The 18,923-nt window shown below is 41.1% G+C and overlaps 1 protein-coding gene across 1 annotated transcript in view; it reads left to right on the plus strand.

Annotated features, from left to right (window-relative positions):
• Positions 1-1,983: 1,983 nt before the first annotated feature.
• Positions 1,984-18,923, plus strand: part of IPPK (inositol-pentakisphosphate 2-kinase) — a 30,076-nt gene continuing 13,136 nt past the window's right edge. The window contains exons 1-2 of the mRNA XM_014869739.2: positions 1,984-2,145; positions 15,468-15,515. Of these exons, the coding sequence (XP_014725225.1) occupies positions 2,065-2,145; positions 15,468-15,515 (129 nt within the window). The 5' untranslated portion in view covers positions 1,984-2,064. The remainder of the gene's footprint in view (positions 2,146-15,467; positions 15,516-18,923) is intronic.

Below are 18,923 nucleotides of genomic sequence, written 5' to 3' on the forward strand. Positions count from 1 at the left end.
CGTGCTATGCTAGAGTTCCTTTTAAAATCGAGACAAATTAGTTTTGCCATTGCAAGATACATGGACATTATTTCCCTATATCTCTATGTAAGCCTAATAAGTGTTCAAATGCTATTTCACTGAAGTACAGTTATTTTTAAATGAGTGTACCATAAATAGCACAATCTTACAGTCCTGACTGAAACTTCTTTATAACACACTTAAAAGTCAGAATAGTATATAGTTAATAATAGTTAATTCTCATATTTTAGATATGCATTTCTAGTAACACAATATAGAGAAACTTTGCAAACACAGATGACAGAAACCTACTTTAAATAAATCACTGTCATTATTTTAATCTTTATGAAACGGTCAAAGGAGCAAGAATTCCTTATTTATGTAGGCATGTATAAGTATGATAAAAAAGGAAAAGTGATTAGCAGTCAATATTTTATCACATATTTTGTTTAACCCCCATTTTTTAAAAGTTTAGTGAAATTCGATGATGTGTTTAAGTTATACCACACACATTAAATAAAAAAGATCAATGACTCATTGCAGATTTATGCAAGTTTTATTTTCAGCCTTCTAGGTGCATCTTCTCTCTCTGTAAAAAAAGCACGGTTTACTTTGCTTTGACTTTCTTTTGAAAATCTGCAATAGAGAGTCAAGTTTGGGTACTATCCAAATTATACAAATGTTCATTATACAGAGGAAAGCTTTCGAGTGTTAATTACCTCTTTTTGTGTCAGCCTGGCCCCTGTCATCAAGAGCTTTGTGAGGAAGCAGGAAAGAAAAGGGGGGATTTTAGAGAGCCCTTAGGGACTGTTTTAAAGTGGTCATTGAAGGGTAAGTTTCACTGCTTGTGGTCAAAACTCATAGTCATAAAAATTACTGGATTAAGGGTTCTAGAATTTAATCCTGTGTTTGTGATAGGGAGTTTGAATATTTAGATTGTTTTCTGTATATTTTAAATCATGTATATGTATATTCATACTTGGGAAAACAGCTTAATGTTTAATTTTTAAAGAATGTTACAGAGATGTTAATCTTTCTGCTTGTAACATTGGGTATGTGAATGACCTGGTGTACTGGAGCACAAGGCTAATTGAACTTGACTGCAAGAGAAAACATCTATAAAATTCAAACCAGCGTAGCTGGGAACTGTAGCTGAAAAGACATTGGGAGTGTCCAGGTAGATGGTGGAGTCACTGGAGTAACTGGAGGTGTTTAAGGAAAGACTGGATGTGGCACTTAGTGTTGGGTTTACAAGGTGGTGACTGGTTGTAAGCTGGACTTGATGGTCTTGGAGGTCTTTTCCAGCCCAATTGTTTCTGTGACTCTGTGCAGTGAGCTCATCTTCCTCACACTGAGTACTTTATATGGGCACCCCATACTGTAGAACACACTGAGTTGGAAGGGACCCATCAGGACCAGAGTCCAGCTCTGGACACCCCAAAATCCCACCCTGTCCCTAAGAGCATTGTCCAAAGTCTCCATGAGCTCTGTCAGCCTGGGGGCTGTGACCGAGGGGAGCCGGTCCAGTGCCCGATCCCACTCTGGGTGGGTTCCTGACAAAGATGAGATCTCCCCCCAGTCTCCTTTTCTAAAGGCTGAACAAACCAAGTGCCCTCAGCTCCTCCTCATAAGCCTTTCCCTCCCGATCATTCTGCTTTCTCATGGCCTCATTTGGATGCTCTCTAACAGCTTAATCCCTTTCTTTATCGTGTGGTGCCCAAAACCACGCACAAGACTCGAGGTGAGGCCGTTGCAGAGCAGAGCGGGGCCATCCCCTCCTCTGAGCTGCCGTTCCCGGAGGCAGAAGATGTTTTTGCCCCGCCGGTTCTGCCCGGGCGTTGCCTGGGGGAACCCCGCTGCCCGGCCCCGCTGCCCGGCCCCGCTGCCCGGCCCCGCTGCCCGGCCCCGCCATGGCGGCGGCGCCGGCGCCGCCCGGCTCCAAGATGGCGCCCGCGGCGGGCGGGACTTCCCGTGGCTGAGGGCGGGCGGCGCAGCCGCGATGGTGGCGGCGTGAGGCGGCGGGGCCGGCGGCTGCTCCTGCCCTCCGCGCGGCCCGGGCCGGGCATGGAAGTGGAGAAGATGGATGAGAATGAATGGAAGTACCACGGGGAAGGCAACCAGAGCCTCGTCGTCTCACACTGCCAGGTACGGGGGAGCCCCAGCCCGGGCCCGCGTGAGGGGTCGGCCCGGCGGGAGCGGCCGCTCGGCCCCGCCGCCCGCCCTCGCTGCTTTCTTTCCCGAGGAGTTTTCTATCCCGGGGAGGTCGGGCCCGTCCCGTGGGGAAGATGAGCGGGCGTTTCCCCGGGTCCTCCGTCACGGCCAGTAAGGATGGGAGGGAGAACAGCCGATGGCCAGGCAGCTGCCGCCTGAAGATGGGAGCTGTGAGGAAAAGTGCTCAAAATTCACCTTTTCCATCATCATTCCCGGGTGTGGGTGATGTGACAGGAGAAAGCGAGCTGATGAAGGCATGTTTTTCCCTTTGTCACCGACTCTGGCTCTGTGAGGAGTTTGAGCACTCGCTGCAGTGCTGGGCCGGGCTCTCAAATCTAATTTAGGTTTTTGGCTTTGCCACAGCTGGTGTGATGTGACCCCGGCGGTCACTTCATCCCCATTCTCCCATCTACCTGTTGGTCCGGTTTTGTGTTTTGTTGATTCTTTTTTTTTTCCTTTTAGTCTGGAGTTTTTTGGGGTGATGGGGGCACGGGGCGATGGAGGTGCATTTTATTAATAAATTCCTGTAGAATAGATTCAGCACTTGAAGCAGTAATGATTAAACGAAGCTGAATCAAAGCAGACTCTGACAAGCTGATAGTGTAGTCGTGCTCCCCTTGCATATACATTATTTACTTAATATATTGGGATACATGCCCCTTGAAGGAGTGTATTCTTTTTTTTAAAAGTGCCTGTGGCTGTTTTTGTGCTCTACAGACGTATTCCTATTTTAATTGACATAGATTTGCCACAGAATGTGCTTGATGATTCATAGATCAAAACTCAGCAAAGCCAGAATCATGAAATATAGAATTTTTGTGGAAAAAGATCTATAATAAGAGTTAAATTGTGAGAACAATCTTTAAAAATTATGTCCAAATGAATGACTGAAAATACTGTATTCTTTTAATGTCTGTTTTATGTATTATAAGTATGAATTAGATGTAAAATATTAACAAATATTAAGCCTGAGAAAGTGCTAGAAATCTTGTGTTGCTCTCCAAACTTTAGGAGGGGCACTTCTTTGGCTCTGGCTTTCCCTCCTTCCTTTTTTTTTATATCAAATATTATTTAAAAGCAATTTTTGGTGCAAGAAGAGTGAGTATGATTTTGTTTCCTGTCACATTCTAGCTTTGAAAAAGGCAGTGTAGAAACTACTCAGTCACCGGATGATGGGAATCAGGATAAATAATGGCTTATTAGTGATGTAATTGTGATTATCTTTAAAGATGTGGAAAGTGAGGAAGTCAGCCAGTGACTCAGAATAGCTGCTGAGCATGCCAGTTCTCTTTTTAACAAGATGCTAAAACTTTTAAGATAGAGTGAAAGTGAAATAGATACAATTTTTCCTTCATAGACAACTTTGAAACAGTAAAGTTTACATTTTGGATCTTTGTGTCTACTGGTGACAAAGTCTGTTAAAGTTGATGCCTGTAAATGCTATTTAGATATTAATTGTAACTTTGTACCTCTTACAACAGGACATACTTGCACCATTAATCATCGTCCTCGTGATCTGGTGTTAAGTTATTCTCAGGTTTGTGTGAACGGATCAGTAGCACAGCTAAGACATTCTAACTGTTCTCCCTTCATTCTGTAGCTTCCCAGTTCTTGTTTTTTGTGCAGCAGCGCCAGAGGAAGGGATAGGGATTTGGGTGGTGGGAGAGACATGAATGGATGCTCAGATACAAGTGAGAGGCCAGATTGGAACAGTGCATATTGTTTCCATTTTCTGATGTGTAGTGGTTTGAAATGTGGAGAGAAAGCTGGTCCCTACCTCTCTAAGTCTAAGCCTCTCTTCCTTGCTTTTGGAAAATTTGAAAAGTTTTGTTTTTTGAACTTCAACAAAAAAGTGACTCCCTATCCTTTTGGAGAAGAGGACATGAGCTGCTTTGCCTCTCACGAGATGAGGTCTGGGGTGTTGTGTTTGAACTCCTGCTCTCTGCACTGCTCCTCAGAGCCCTGATAACAGCCCTGTGCAAGGTCGGGATGTGTGGGCTGGGGTGGGCAGCCTGGCTGGACACTCCAGTTCCTGCCTGTGAGGGCTGTGGCTGGGTTGGGGATGGACAGTAAGGCCTATAAGGCCTGTGTCATCACAGGGTGCTCTCCTGGGTTCACGACTCTGCTTATTCCCTGTAGGTTGCCCTTTAAGACATGAATGTAACGCATTGTTATTCCAGTACAGTTCCAAATTGAAAAGTTGGTCATGGAAAAGTCGCATGCCCAACAAACAGCTCTGCTGGCACTGAGCTGATAAGCCCTGGACGCAGGCGACACGCAGCCGCTTTTCCAGTGCGTCCAGACAAAGCTTTGTCTGGCACTGGCATGCTGGCATCCTATGGAACGTGCTCCGTTGTTTCCATGAAAGTGCTGTCAGTGCTTTTTCCACTTGCTGGTTATTAATCCTGCAGGATGTAACAGTGACAGGAGTCTTGCTGTGTGCTGAAATCACTGCAAGTGCATCTCTGTTCTTTTCCCTCCGGAGCAGGATAAGGATCCTGAGGCACGGCATGGGCTACTCAACACGTCTCTTCTTACAGTGGTAGTCTTATAGAGTTACTTTAATTAGTTTGGCATCATTTAGACAGTGATCCGGTGAATAAAGATGGAATGCCTGCTGAGCATTTCCAATTTTCATTGTTATCACTGGAGCTCTGTGCTTGCTTGCTTGCTTGATGAGTACTCAAACTTCTGCTTTCATGAATTTTTAAAGTTTCGGTTCTGGAGAATCTAAAGTTCCAGAACTATGGTACAAATTTCTCTGGTGATCAAGCTTTTCCTTTTGGTTTTTATTGAAGCTGTGAATGAATTCATTCAGATTGAAACTGAATTGTGGTTGAAAGGCCTTTGTGTTGTCTTGCAGCCTGCTGAAGTGTTAGAATGATCAGACAACATTCCTACCTCACGATTCTAGTGTGAAATACAGCTGGTGACTCTGAGGTGTTAGTGAGACATTTGTGCTGCAGGGCAGATACAGACACAGCTCCACAAACCCCGAACCAAGCACCATCACAGCCAGCCAGGTGGTTTAGAAAGGAGGCTTCTTTTTCCTAGAGTTTTTAGTGGAGAGTTGCTCCTTCTGCTTCAAATTTGGCTTCAGATTTAAAAAGAGAGCTAAGCACTGCTTTCCCTCCTCCTCCCTACTCATGAGCAGTAAAGAGGGTTCAGATGAACTGCTGCAGAACAGTTATCTCCTGTAAGCTCTTATGTCTTTCTGCGGCACAGATCCTTAATTTTTCTGAAGTGAGCTGGAAATCTTCCTTTGGAGTTCTGCACTTTAATCTGTTGTTTGCTCTTGTGAGACACTTAACACTTCATTTCAAAAGGCTTCAGTAGATGTTTGTAGAAAGTAGTGTAAGCAACTCTAGGAATAATAACTTGGATTTCCTTCTGCTGTTGAAATGTGTGCTTGTAGTCTGCAGCAGTTGCTTTATGACATGAAATATGTACGTTCCTCCTGGCCTCTGTTTTACTTCTTGTCTGTTGGGATATTGTGGTAACTAAAAGCCTAATTTTGAAATGTATTTGAACATTAAACTTGTGTTTCAGGGTGAGTATGGGGAAGTTGAAAATAGGAGTTTTTTTCCCCCAGCTTCATTTTTATTCAGTGAGGTGTCTAGAACAACCTTGGCATGTGCTTGCAAAAGTTTGTGGTTTATGGCTTCAGATGCCTGGATTATTTATTAGTATTCATCTACTTCATGTCTTGGAATGTTTGCAGCTCCAGCAGATATATTTGCCTTTTGGTACAGGACTTAATTAGTAAATGCATAAACCATCTCCAGAGCAAGGATCTGTGAGCTTACAAGTAGGAAAAGGGAAAGGAGGGGGGATGGAGAAGGTAAATGAAGTGTAGCTAAGGAGTCTGGATGAGGGAGTCAAGCCAGGTAATCAAGCTTGCAGAAGGTTCTCAGAATTGGTGCCTGTAGTAAACAAATAATATATCTCTTCTCTGTGGTTTTTATTTTCCCTTCAAGATCTGTGGTAAAGATGGAGGATGTCCCAGTGCTGCTTTAGAAGCTTCTTTCCCAATCCTTGTGCTGACTGCACAGGGGACTGTGAGCAGAGGTGCAGGGAGAGAAGGGGAATCTCGTGTTTTCGCAGCAGCCTCTGTTTTCACTGCATCTGTAGCTGCTTCTGCTGGGACCTGCATTATGGTGGCTGCAAAGCACGTGCAGAAAATCGCTGTCTGCATAGAGAGGAGAGGGATTTGGTTTGGGATTTTGAAATAAGTCTGTGAGAAGGGGCTTTGTGTCAAATCAGGGTAGATAATTGTTCCTCATAGTGCCTTTGCATTATGAAATAGTTTTCCTGTGGCTGGTTGATTGTTTTGTTTATAAGAATAAAGACAAGTTCAGTTCTGTTGTAATAAACTTACTTGAGGAGAGGACAGGATTGTATGTTTAGACAAAGGGTGTTGCTGAAAGAGTAGAAAGCTTCTGGTTGGAATGACTTAGTTATCTGCAGCTTCTCTCTGGTCTTGTTTGGTAGAAAGGGACGATGCTGATCATTAATTGCTGTCTCGTTGAGAGAATCTTCTTAAGGTGCTTTTTCTGATGATTCATTTTGTACAAGTCCCAAAACTTGTGTGGCCTGTTTCTTCTGTTATTTTTCTGTGTGGAGTTGCCTGAATCTGTTTTGTGCTCTGTTTGTGTTTCTGTTAAACACTGCCCCCAAAACTTCTAAGTTTTTCCTGAGAAATTCCAGATCCCTGACTATAAAGGAAATGTTTTTTTCAATTGTGTTCTGTTTTCTGTTCAGTTATGTTCTGATGGTTTTTTTTATTAGTATCTATTAATGTCTTGATTTCATGGAAATATAGAACAGGCTGCTTATTCCTGTATTAAAGAATCTTCAATTAGGGAAATTTTGCTGTTCTTGTGGTTATAAATACAATAGTTTATTAATAATGGCCTTCTCTGAATATTGCTCTGATTTAGTATATGGCCACATTCTGGTCTTTTGGTTCTTTTACAGAAAGATATTACCAGAAAAGGTAAAATGTAACTTGTGTTTGTTGAATTTTAATTTGACTAATGGGAAAGGCATAGTTTTGGCAAGACTTGAACTTAAACATTTTTGTCTCCTTGATGAGATTCTTGTATTTACATTCCAAACCTGTGCTAATTCCTGCTTCTGATGGTTTTGGCAATCGTATAATGCAGGGAGGAGTTCTACATCTGATTCTCTATTTTCTGCCCCTTCTGTTTTTTTGTGTATGGGTGTCTGGTTGTTTTTGTAAATTTTATTTTTAATTTCATAGGGCATATCTTTGACCTGGCCTCTCCAGCATTGTTTTTTTTGGGTGGGTGCATATGTCAGGAGTGTCTAACTCTAAACATAGTTTAACAAAACCCCCACACCTGCACACCTTTTGCCTACTTAGACAAAAGGACAGGGAGACAGCTTGATGATAAAGGTAATAGTCCTCCTATCTTAGCTGTCATTGATTTTGATTTTTTAAATTTTATTTACTTACTGTAAACAAGTAGAGGAGCTTCTGCCCACATTGACTGAAGCAGCTATGAAAACCAGTTGAAAAAGGCAAGTATGTGATCAGGGTGTGTCATCAGTGGAAAAAAAAGGAAGAGATGCCTGTCTTGCTGTGAACAATGAAGTTTTTAGGAACAGAGGGCAATCACCAGTTTGAGTTGGAACTTGGGAGCTTTTGTGACACCTGTATTAAACTGTAGGATTCCTTGCATCGACCTTGGCTAATTAATATTTAGATACACACCTATGGTCAGTGGATGATAAAAAAAGACAGTTTTGCATTTGTTTATATTTAGTTATTTGGCTAAACAGATACAAGTGTAACTGTTGATGCCATAATTAATTGAACTAACTCTACTTGAGTACAGTCTACAAAAATTTTACTATAAACAAAGAATTAAAAGTTGGAAGAGCTTCCAGTGCTGAGAATTAGCTGTCAAGCTTTTTATTGACACACACTTCTCCCAAGTGATTAGGTTGAGGCAACATCAAGGAATTTTAATTCTGTATTGGGATTTCAATTCCATATTGTAGCAGTAGTTGAATTTAAATTTTTCTTGTGTTTTCAGTGGTTTGCACTGAAGGGATGCTCTGAATGCAGAGCAGTGTAGTGTCTTCCATGACGTGAAAAGGAAGGTGGCACTGGGTAGCAGGGCTGGATGTAGAGGAGGGAGAGCAGAAAGGCAGCAATTAAAACTTTTCTTACATGGGTGCCTTAAGTTTTATAGATGCAGATGGGAAAACACAGCGTGTGTGTGGATGGACATGGGAGACAGAAGCTCTGTGGTCTAACACTAATCTCACATGACAGTGCTCATTTAACTGCAGCAGCAGCAATGCCTCTCTCCTCCCTGCACAACACTTGATTCAGAGGTGCTGTCTTTTGCTAATAATGAGTGTTGGAGCAGACTTTGGTGACCTTCTTTGGAAATTCAAACTCTACTTTGGGTCTATTTTTTTCTCTTTTGCCTGACTTTTGAGAATGCTGAAGGCTATATCCAGTGAAAATGTAAAACAAACTTCAGTTTTGCAGTCAAGCTCAGAAGGTCATTAGCCTTGACTAAAAATGATCCTTTTTATTTTTTTGGTTGGGTTCGGTGCTAGCTCAAACATGAATGTTTCCTTTTGCAGTTGAGATCAAGTTGTTATCTTTATTTTTGTGTCTGTTACAAGTGCTTGTAATGCAGTGATGGAGTTTCTGTGCCTTTTCTGTGCTGCTGCTGTATCTGCCCTCAGCTGACAGGGGCCATGGGTTGGTTGTTTTGGGTAAAGCAGCCTGGCTGACCCAAGGCTGTGTAGGAGTGCTCATTCTAAGAGCCTACTTTATTCACTCTTTTGGTTCTTCCTCCTTCCCAGCTTTTCAGTGGGTATTCCTTTTGCCTCAGTGGATTTCTCTGTGACATGAAATAAAATGTCAAGGAGGTGTTCTGACCTCCTTGAACTGCCCTCCCTGACCTGCTTTTACTTGGGAAGGAACTGAGTCACTGGATTCTACAAGAGCACAAGGCTTGCTTAGGTGCCTTCTGGCTGAGTTGTTCTGGATGCTGGGAATTATTCTCTTGTTCTAACTATTCATTTAATTATTGAACTTCATTCTAATCCCTCTTACTGTTTTGACTATTTCCTCCCCCCCTCCCATTAATAATTTCTTGGAATACTTTGTTTCCCCAGCATAACGTCAGATGACTTGGCAGCTTAGTGCTGGGAAGTGTTTGTTGCTGATAGAGGGGGCTTTAGGGCAGCTTAAAGGGAGGAAGCTTAGGATATATTTTTATGTTCTGATTGATACCACTCACCTGTTTGACAGATGCACGAGGTATTTGATGAGCTTTTGAATGTTAAGGACCATTTTCTCCTTGTGTTGCACAGCAAGGATGTCAGGGCTGTGTGCTGTGCTAGCCAGACAGTGCTAATGCACACTGAGGGCCAGGCATCAATGGGTTTATTCATCCTGTTCTCTCTGGTATGTGTTTCCACCTCGTACCAGTGGGTGTATCACTTGATATCATTTCAGGTACTCTGATTAGCTGGTTTGGCTGAAAGGCAAACATTTCCTTCTCACTCTTGCAGAGTGCAATCATTAAATTCTCTTGAAATTGGTACCATCTGTGTATTGTGAAGTTATAGAAGCTTAGCTATAAAGTGAAACTTGAGGTAGTGCTTGACTCTCATGGGAAGCAAGATCATAACCAAGCAGGAAAAAAATAAATTGGAATGAGCACCTGAAGTCTGATGCAAGCTGTAAGCTCTGTGCTAAAGAAAACAGGTATCATGGGGGATTTGCTTTCAAATAATGGTTTGCCATATTGAATGGTGTCAAGCCAGATGCCATGCCAGAAATCCTTTATTCATGTTAAGAAATAAAACCATTGTTCTTCAAGGACTCCTGTGCTAAATAAAAGAGTATTGTTGCGATTTCTGAATGCTTCTTTGCACTATGTGTGAGCAATTGCTAAACTTCCTTCATACTGGCAGGAAATGTAGCTTTCCTCACTTTGTTTTGTGTGATCTTATCCACCTTATGGAGAACAAAACCGAGTTGGAAAACAATTGTGTATTATATTATCAGTGCATTTCATTCAAAAGCTGCAAAATTTTCTAGCACTTAGTTTGTTTCCATCTCTCACATTGCACAGCACACTGACCCTGGATGTGGAGACCTTTAAAAATGTTTTGTGTTGAGTATCATGAAGGTAAGCTTTGGCTGAAGTGTCTGTGCAGTGTGGTGGGCATGTTTTCACAGAGTTCTATCATTTCTCAGAAGGAAGAATTCTCCCTGTCACTGTCTTTTCTGAGATGTGAAGATAACACTTCTTTGTCCATTTTTCTCCTTCCCAGAAATTGCACTTTCTGAATAGAAAACCATTGTTTTCTGTTCAAATCCCTCAAACTAGAATTGGAATTGAAGGTGTTATGGGATGTAGATTTGGAATAAAAAAAGTCAGAAGCATTATTTTAGTTGACAAATCCTGCACGCAGCTGCAGCGTGCTACTGCAGGAATAGCTTAATATCAGCTAAACAATTCCATAGTTCATGTTGAGTACTCTTGGAACTGTGAATGATCAGTATTTGCATATAACTGTGTTCAGTTTGTCTCCCTCCCTTGGACTGAAAGTTAGGATGTATTTATGTATTTTCTGTATGTGTCATTGCTGCAGGTTGCTGTAAACCCACAATGATTAGATAGCACTGAATAACCACAGTCGTAGGTCTGGCACCCTTAGAGCTGTGTTTGATAAGTTCTTGGTGGCTCTTTCAGGGTCAGCAAAACAGTGAATTAAATAACCAGTTGTAAAGAAATTCACAGCCTTTACAGACACTATTTTCTCTAAAAGTATTTGACTTTGTATCTTCATCTCCTTTGGCAGTGATTGGTGGTGGTGTGTGAAATTGGTTGCAAAAAAATAGCAGAGTAAGAATTGTAGAGATTTGTTACCAGTCTTTGAGAGTGTTTCACCTCATGTTTACAATTGGAAACTTGTGACTTTTATATGCACAACTTTGAAAGAAAGATGGGGTTTCTTACTCTGTTTCTGTAATGTGTGCCTTTTAAAGCAATAGGTAGGTAACTTTGTAATGTAAAATTGCAGATAGGGCCTGCAAAAATACTGGTGAGTTTTTGGATGCCAGAATTTATGAGGTGGTGTGGAGTGAGGGAAATGATGGGTGTGGAAAGAGGGGTGGAGTTCCTTTTGGGACTTAAAAAGTTGCTTCTCAGAGTCTTGTTCTCTACCAGTCGGTCTTGCCTATGTGAGCACAACGAGATGAGAATCTTTTTCCAGTTGTGGAAGGAGATGGCAGAGTAGTGCTTTGCCTCCAGACAAAAGCAGTTAATGTGTGCTGCTTAGAATAATAATAGAGTAATAACAAATGACGTGAACCTGCTTATTTGGAACAGGAGAAGCTGATGTTTCCCAGGCTTTGTGTTTGGACAGGCTAATTCTTTGTACTTTTATACAGAAACTTATTTTAAACCCGCCTGAGCAGAGGTGGTTAAGAGCAGAGGGAAAATACACATCTTTCTATGTATCTAAGCATTTTTACCAGCAGTTGAGCTAATTTTAATTTTTCCTATTTCTTTCACTGCTACCAACTCTTATCTAGATTTTTGTTACTAACGTAGCAAGAGACCTGAAAAAAAATCTCCATGATGCAAACGAGGTTGTTCCCTGAAGGGGAATATCAAGATGATAGATTTGCCCCAGTTGCGTTTAACTTCTATAAGCTCTCCAGTTCAGCAGCCCTGCAATTTATGACAATGAGGTCATAGAATAAGGTCAATATCAAACACCAAGCTGTAAAGAAGCAAATGTAAGCTTTTATCCTGGTTTCATAATGCTGCTGCCTAATCCAAAGTACCTGGATTGATGCCAATCATATTTTGGCCGAGCTACCAAGGATTACTTTATTTTTTGGATTTTATTGAGTAAGATTAATGTAATAGCTGTAGTAACTGCTCCGGAGAATAAAAATTCTTACAGGTAAGCTTTTGGGGAGCAAGCCAAGGACACTGTTTTTTCCCAGGACACACGAGGACAAGAGCTGTGGGTGTGCACATCCTGCTGGTTCTGTGATGTCACCGATTTTGAGTGTTTTCACAGCTCCTCCCACAGCTCCTTCTCTATTGGCAATCCTTAACTTTGTTCTGCTCTAACCCAAACAATTGTTTGCTGATGGGGTGCTAAAGAAGTGTTTGCCTTTCTTGGTGGGGCTGTAAACTGCAGGCTCCAAACTCTGTGAGTTGGGATCGAGCTCCTCCTGAACACTTCTGGTTACATCACCCTCCCAGCGCTTGTGGATGTGTTTTCAGAGCCGCAAGTTTTGGTATCCTTGTTGCTAGTGTTTGTTTTCAGTTTTCCATAACAATTGGAAATGGTTGTTGTTGTAGCCCTAGTATGGTCCTGGAGCCTCGAAGAACGTTGTTATCTGCCATCAAGCTGCTCTGCTCTCCTGTGAGACTTGTCCTTAAATTCCTTATTTGAGAGTAAGAGCAGTCCTGTGTGATGTTCTGATGGGTTGGTTATTTTTAGTCTTTTGTCACTAAATGGAGACCGAATATATGCAGAGATTTAAAAAAGTTGTAGAGAATTCTTCCTTTGAATTCATTATTTTTCTAGTTTATCTTATATCAAAAGATATGAAGCCTTTTAATGTTTTATGTGTTACTTTTGCCTACATCCATGCACTGTTTCTTTTTTTCCCTTCTGCTTGCAGCCTGCTTTTTTCATCTTTTTATATCTCTGGGACTGTTACCCAGCTAACTAAATACTCTGATGGTGACAGTGCCTTGATGCAACTGGTGCTCTGCACTTCTGTAAGCACTTCCACTGGTTGTGGAGAAGGAAATTTCGGGAGCATTAGGGAAATTTAGGGTCTAGTTGATTTGATTCTCAAAGTGTTAAGGAGTACTGACAACCTTTTCAGAGATCTGTTCCCTTTGGGATTTGGGCCATTCTCGTGCATACAGATAGGTATGGCACATACTTGGAGTTCAATCTGTAAATATAAAAAAAAAATGAAGGCATTTTAAGATAACTGACAAAAAACCTCGTGGCAACAACCACCCACAATATTTCCAAGTAAAGAATCAGCTAAGTGAATCAGAAATGAAATAGCATGAAAAATGTGGGCCAATATTTTTGGTGGTGATACTTCTGAAGCAGTTGGCATCTGTGATATCTGATGGGTTAACCTTGGTGCTGTGGAACTGGTATTGAAATGCACAAAGACATGGATCCAGCTTCTAGCTGGAAATTTGCCTCAAAATAGGAAAGAAGTGTTTTGAGGGGGTTTTTTTTGAGGTTTGGTTTTGGGGTGGGTTTTTGTTTGTCTGTTGATTTTTTAATTTTTTTTTAATTTCCTCTAATCATCTAATAGTCTCACTAAAATGTAGTGTGGGCTGGCTGGTTTAAGTGCATCTGGAAAGTTTAGTTTGAACAGTGCTGTGTTTCCTTTTGACATCTTTAGACCAGCAACACATTCTTCTTTTGCTATATGTAAATTTGGTCATTTTGCCAAATCAGAAATGACTTGCTGATGAACAAATACTGTCCTGAGTCCTGCGAGAGCAAATCAGGTTTTCCAGAGCACTGGTTGGAATCTTGGCAGGGAGCTGATTAAAAGATAGGTATCTACACTAGCCTTGAAAGATTACAGAATCATGTTTCTGAATGGATTAGAAGTGATAATCAGATCACTCCATCACTGATCCACTTACTCATGAATAATTAAAGCAGGAGATCCAAATGGTTGAAACCCTGTAAGAATAACACATTGCACCCAGAGCTGCAGGCTCATCAGGCCTGGGCTCTGTTACCCATGTGTGGGGTATAATGAGAGAGGGAGTGTCACCAGGAGTCCTGTCAAATCCAGGCAGCTGTAATTACCACTCTGGTGCTATCTCCTCTTCTGTTGGGACACTCATCTTGCAGGACAAATCAAATTAACAGCAAAGTACTCTTTTATGTGAGAGTGTTTTCCAGATGTGGGTGAACAAGGAGATTTATGGTGACGTGAGACCTTTTAGGGGCCTTGTCTGGGTTTCAGTGGCAATGTCTGGACTTGGACCTAGTTTTGTTATTGTTTTGGATGGCACATTGTCATTAGTTTTTCTTGTTTCCTCTTTCTCTTCATGTTAGTAATTAAAGATATCTGCAACTCTCTCCCTCATCCTGTGCAGAAACAGCTTTTGGCTCTGAAACATGGAATAGAACTGGTGCTGTCATGCTATATGAAATTATTTAAAGGCAAATAATTTGGAAGGGGAAAAGCTTGGATTTCATAAACCTGAAGTGCAACTAGGACATTTTGTCTGCATTTTCTTTGTCAGAGAATCTGAGCATACTTCTGTGGTAGTGCTTTAAATGGAATATGATCCTTTTTGGTGTGTCTTGGAAAGACCCAGATGGAGGCAGACTGGCTAAGAGAGCTCTGGAAAACAGAGCCTCTACCTTCTGTGGTGCCCAGTTGTTGATATCCCCATTGTACCTGAATAAGCTGAGCTACATCAGTGGAAGTAAATATCTCTGGGATCAGATATTCTGGAGGACCAGAGGCAGACCGAGGTGTTGCCTTTTAAGGCTGCAGGTTCCTTAACACCATGTCAGACTTTAATTTTAATATATAAAGTCTCAAGCTTTTTGAATTGTTACAAAACTGATAAAAATAATAAAAGTTACAAAAATAGTGAGTTTTTCTATGTTTTTAAGGTAAAATATTTGGAAGCCTGCTATATTTGTTCCTGTGTTATGTATGCATTCTGCAGGAGTTTATAAGTAGCAGGCTTTAGTTTAGTGTTAAGTTCAGCTGTGTAGCTGCTGCTGGTAACTGTAAATGTTTCCTTAGTAATTTGTAATGCTGTGCTGATTGTGTAAGTGGAGTGGGCCTTGTGTCTCTTTTGGGGAGCTTTGGTGCACAAATGCCAGGGTGGGGGTGTTTTTGGTTCCATATGAGCTTTCCCAGACTTTCAGAGCAGTGCTGTAAGCCAAGGGAGCATTTCCCTGGTGCACTTGGTGACTGGAAATGCAGTGGCCAGAGTGGCTCCCTCGTTAAACTGATGGCAGAGCTGGCAGCAGACATTGCTGTGTTTGATTTCAGCTGGTGGATTTGAAGTTGAGTGAAATAACCATCTAAAGTGTGCTTTCCTGGTTTGTTTTTTTTCCACTCCCCTCCCCTTATTTCTCAGAGAGGTAGATGGGGGAATCAGACAATGGTGCTGTTGATGAATGCTAATGAAACTTTGTTCTTTCCCATTTTCCTCCAGCGCTGTGTGGTGCTGCGGTTTCTGAAGTCCCCCCCCAACCAGAATAAGGTAAGATTTAGACATGTCCTGTTGCTGAATGCCCTTGGGTAAACTAATAGCCAGCATGAGGAGAAACAAGACACCTGTGAAAGAGCTGTGACTGGCAGGAGTAAGAACAAATGGATGTTTTGAAATGTGCCTGTATTTCAGGGGCTTTTGCAACAGGAGGAAATCTGAGGTTGTCTTATGTAACTGGGGTGATGTGAGTGCTGATACCAAGAGCTCTGTGTGGGGCAGGGTGAAAGGCTGCCAAGTGTCAGAGGGCAGAGCTTTCTGTAAGGGCACCTGTGGCACAGTGTAAATGTGGCACAGCTCAGGGATGCTGAGGAAGAAAGGAATTTTCCTGGCTGTAGCCAGGTGGGACAGAACAGGAGCCACGCAGAACTGGTGTCATGGTCAAGGTCTGCTGTTGAGCAGCTGTTCAGCAGCTAAAAAGCAATGGAATCTGAAGAAAAACATGAAATGTTCACAGACACACAATAGCCTTTGTCAATGAGTGATTTTAGTGTCCTGTGTGTTAAAAAGCAAACATGGCAGGACACAATCTCCCAGTTTCTTCAATGGTACAATAAGGTTTTTCCTGCTTGAGAAGGAGCTGAAGTGAGTTACTTCAGATTTTTTTTAACAGGAATAAAAAATGATCAAAAACCAAAGGTGGAGCATAAACACAGTGTTCCAAGGAAGAAAAATAAGAAAAGAGAGCACAAGATTCAAATTCTTTCATTTCCTCAACCTTGAGAGGAGTCTTTGGGGTGTGTTACCTGAGAGATACAAGGAATGGCTTGAGTTTACAGCAGCTCCTGAACCACGGCTTTGTGAGGCACAGTGACAGGTTGTTCTGATGGGGGGAATATAAAAAACATTCGTGCTCTACTGAGAACTGGTGTGTGTGTGTGCTTAATTTTAGGAAAAAAGAAACAAGGCTGAATGTGAAGTAAACGTCTAGAAAGGGCATTTTATTGTTTTAAATCCCAAAGATGAATGTGAAAAACATTCAGTTTAACAAGGGAGAACTTGCTAAAGTAGAGGAAGGCAAAATTAGTGAACACAGCATATGTATGAGTTACTTGATGGTCTTTCTGCTACTATTTAACTTGAAAAAAGGTCTGGTAAAACCAAAGTATGATTCAAGTTGGTTTTTGAGCTGCTTATATCAGCAAGATTTCAAAAATGTATCTTGTGCTTCTGTAGTAGCCCAAGATAATAATGTTTAGTGTTAACAAGAACAGTGATGTGTCCAGTGGATCCCAAGAAAGGAAACAGAGCTTATCTCAATTTTTATTATAGCAGGAGAGGACTAGACCACAACTTTATGTAAAAAGTCAGTCTGTTGCAGTTTATTTAAGAAAACAGAACACTGAGTTCTGAACCTCTTTTCCTTTTTATTTTTTGTTTTTAAGTTCGAAGAGATTGCCAATTTTTAAAAAACAATTACTATGCAACAAAGTCTGAGAAAGTCACAAAAGAAGGCAGGAAGTGACTTTTCAGTTACCCACCACAGCAATGAGGCTGGCCATGCACGTTCCAGTGTTGCATTTTGAGGAGAGCTGGCTCCAGTGTCCTGCATTTGCCTTGCATTGGGAGTGTGTGGACTTTGTGATACACAATTCCCTCTAAATAGAAGGTTTTGTAATTTGAATATATTTACTTATTCTGGTGATTGATTTTTTTTTTTTTTTAAAGGACCATTTTTTTCTTGGAGCAGAACAGAATAAATATTTTATCATCAGATCAGTAAACAAATCCCAGAGAATCAGAGAAACTTGCACATAGCAACAATGACAAGGAAAATGGTTTTTTTGTTGTTTTTTTTTGAGTAATCTGTATTCCTGACTTAAGCAAAATGAGTTAGTCTGAAGTGTTCTGGGTCTGTGTATGACATCACAGGTCATCCAAGGTAAACAATGCTGAAGGAATCAGTTCAAGCAAAATATTTTCTAGTAATACACACACTGAAATTGAGATGTGAACAAATAGGTCTGAGTCTCTTCTGCTTAACTCCTTTGGGAAAGTTGAAGTCTGGATGCTGCTTTGTATTTTTAATTGTCTGTTTAATTATGAATTTGGGATTAGATAATCCAGTAGTTGAACAAGGTGGTATTATTGTGAATTCTAACCTTATTGTTATGATTGAAAAATACTCAATAATGTAAGTGCAGTGCTTGCATTGCTTGAATAGAAAGTCAAGTGTCAGGCCTCATGGAGTGCTTTTAATTGCATATTGCTATTTTAGTATATGATCTTTTTTATGAAAGAATTTAAAAAAATGATTGTATAAAGCCTATTTGAGTTTTTCTGAATGAGCTGGCAGTAATGATGTGTCCTTCAAAAGCTTTTAATCTTAGTGGTTTTTGATATTAAAAGGTGATCCTCAAGTAGCCTGGTTTTTGTTTCACATAGATATATCAAATATACTTGCTCTTAAAAGATGTTTTAAGCTTGATTTATAATTTTACAGCTGTATTGGCCTTTTTAACTGGTGAATCTTTCCATGTAGTGAAAGTGGCAGGAGTAAATTTTTACGAAATGCTTATTTCTCAGTCTGTGAGTCTGTGTATGTATGTTAAAAAACCCCACCCAAACAAAACACAAACCTGTGGGTGCTGTGTACATCAGCAAACCAGGTCAGAACCATCTGTAAATGGGAAATAGCTGAGATTTCTGTTACTGATGAGATGATGTAATGCTCCTTCTCACCATTCAGGATTTGTATAAGTTAAAGAAGGGGCTGTGTTGTTATTTGTGATTAGTGCTGGATGTGGTCTTTCCTCCTTTCTCTAGGCTATGTCGGTGTCTGCGTGTTGTCCTCTAGCATTTATTTCCTCTTACTCTGCTCTTGTTTTTCCTCTTTGATTTGCTAACATGTACCCAGGTGTTTCACTTTCTTTTCTTCCACTTAATTTTATTGTGAGGTTTTAAGAGGGATTTTGTGTGTTACATAAAGGACACAGTAGCTTTGAGGTTGTCTGTTGCAACAGTAAAATACGTTGCAGAGAAGCAGAGTGTGCTGGAGTGCTGGGAATGGGATATTGCTCCTTTGCTCCCTCAATGAGCAGGAGTGTGTCCAAGTCTGGCTGAGCAGTTGTCCCTGTCCTGCTTCCAGTACTCATGGAGCTTCCTTTCTAGCTCTTGCCATCTTGTCTTGTAGAAGACCTTGGTGTTTCTTTATGAAATTACAGAATATCACATTAGAGTAAGATTTTTCACTGTTAGAGGCAGAATTTGGGACAGATGGCAAGTTCTGTACCTGTTCATGCCGAGGTTTGGAATATGGCTCAGTCTTTGCAGGCATTCTCTTCCTAATCTCCATGATGTGTTTTGTAACACTCCAAGTCTCTTCTGCACTGCAGCTCTTGGGCACCTCTTTTGACTGCTGGAGATCTCTGAACTGTTTTAAGAATAATGGTCAGAGTAAGT

Source organism: Sturnus vulgaris, chromosome 11, assembly GCF_052056855.1.
Source record: "Sturnus vulgaris isolate bStuVul1 chromosome 11, bStuVul1.hap1, whole genome shotgun sequence".
Lineage (NCBI taxonomy): Eukaryota > Metazoa > Chordata > Aves > Passeriformes > Sturnidae > Sturnus > Sturnus vulgaris.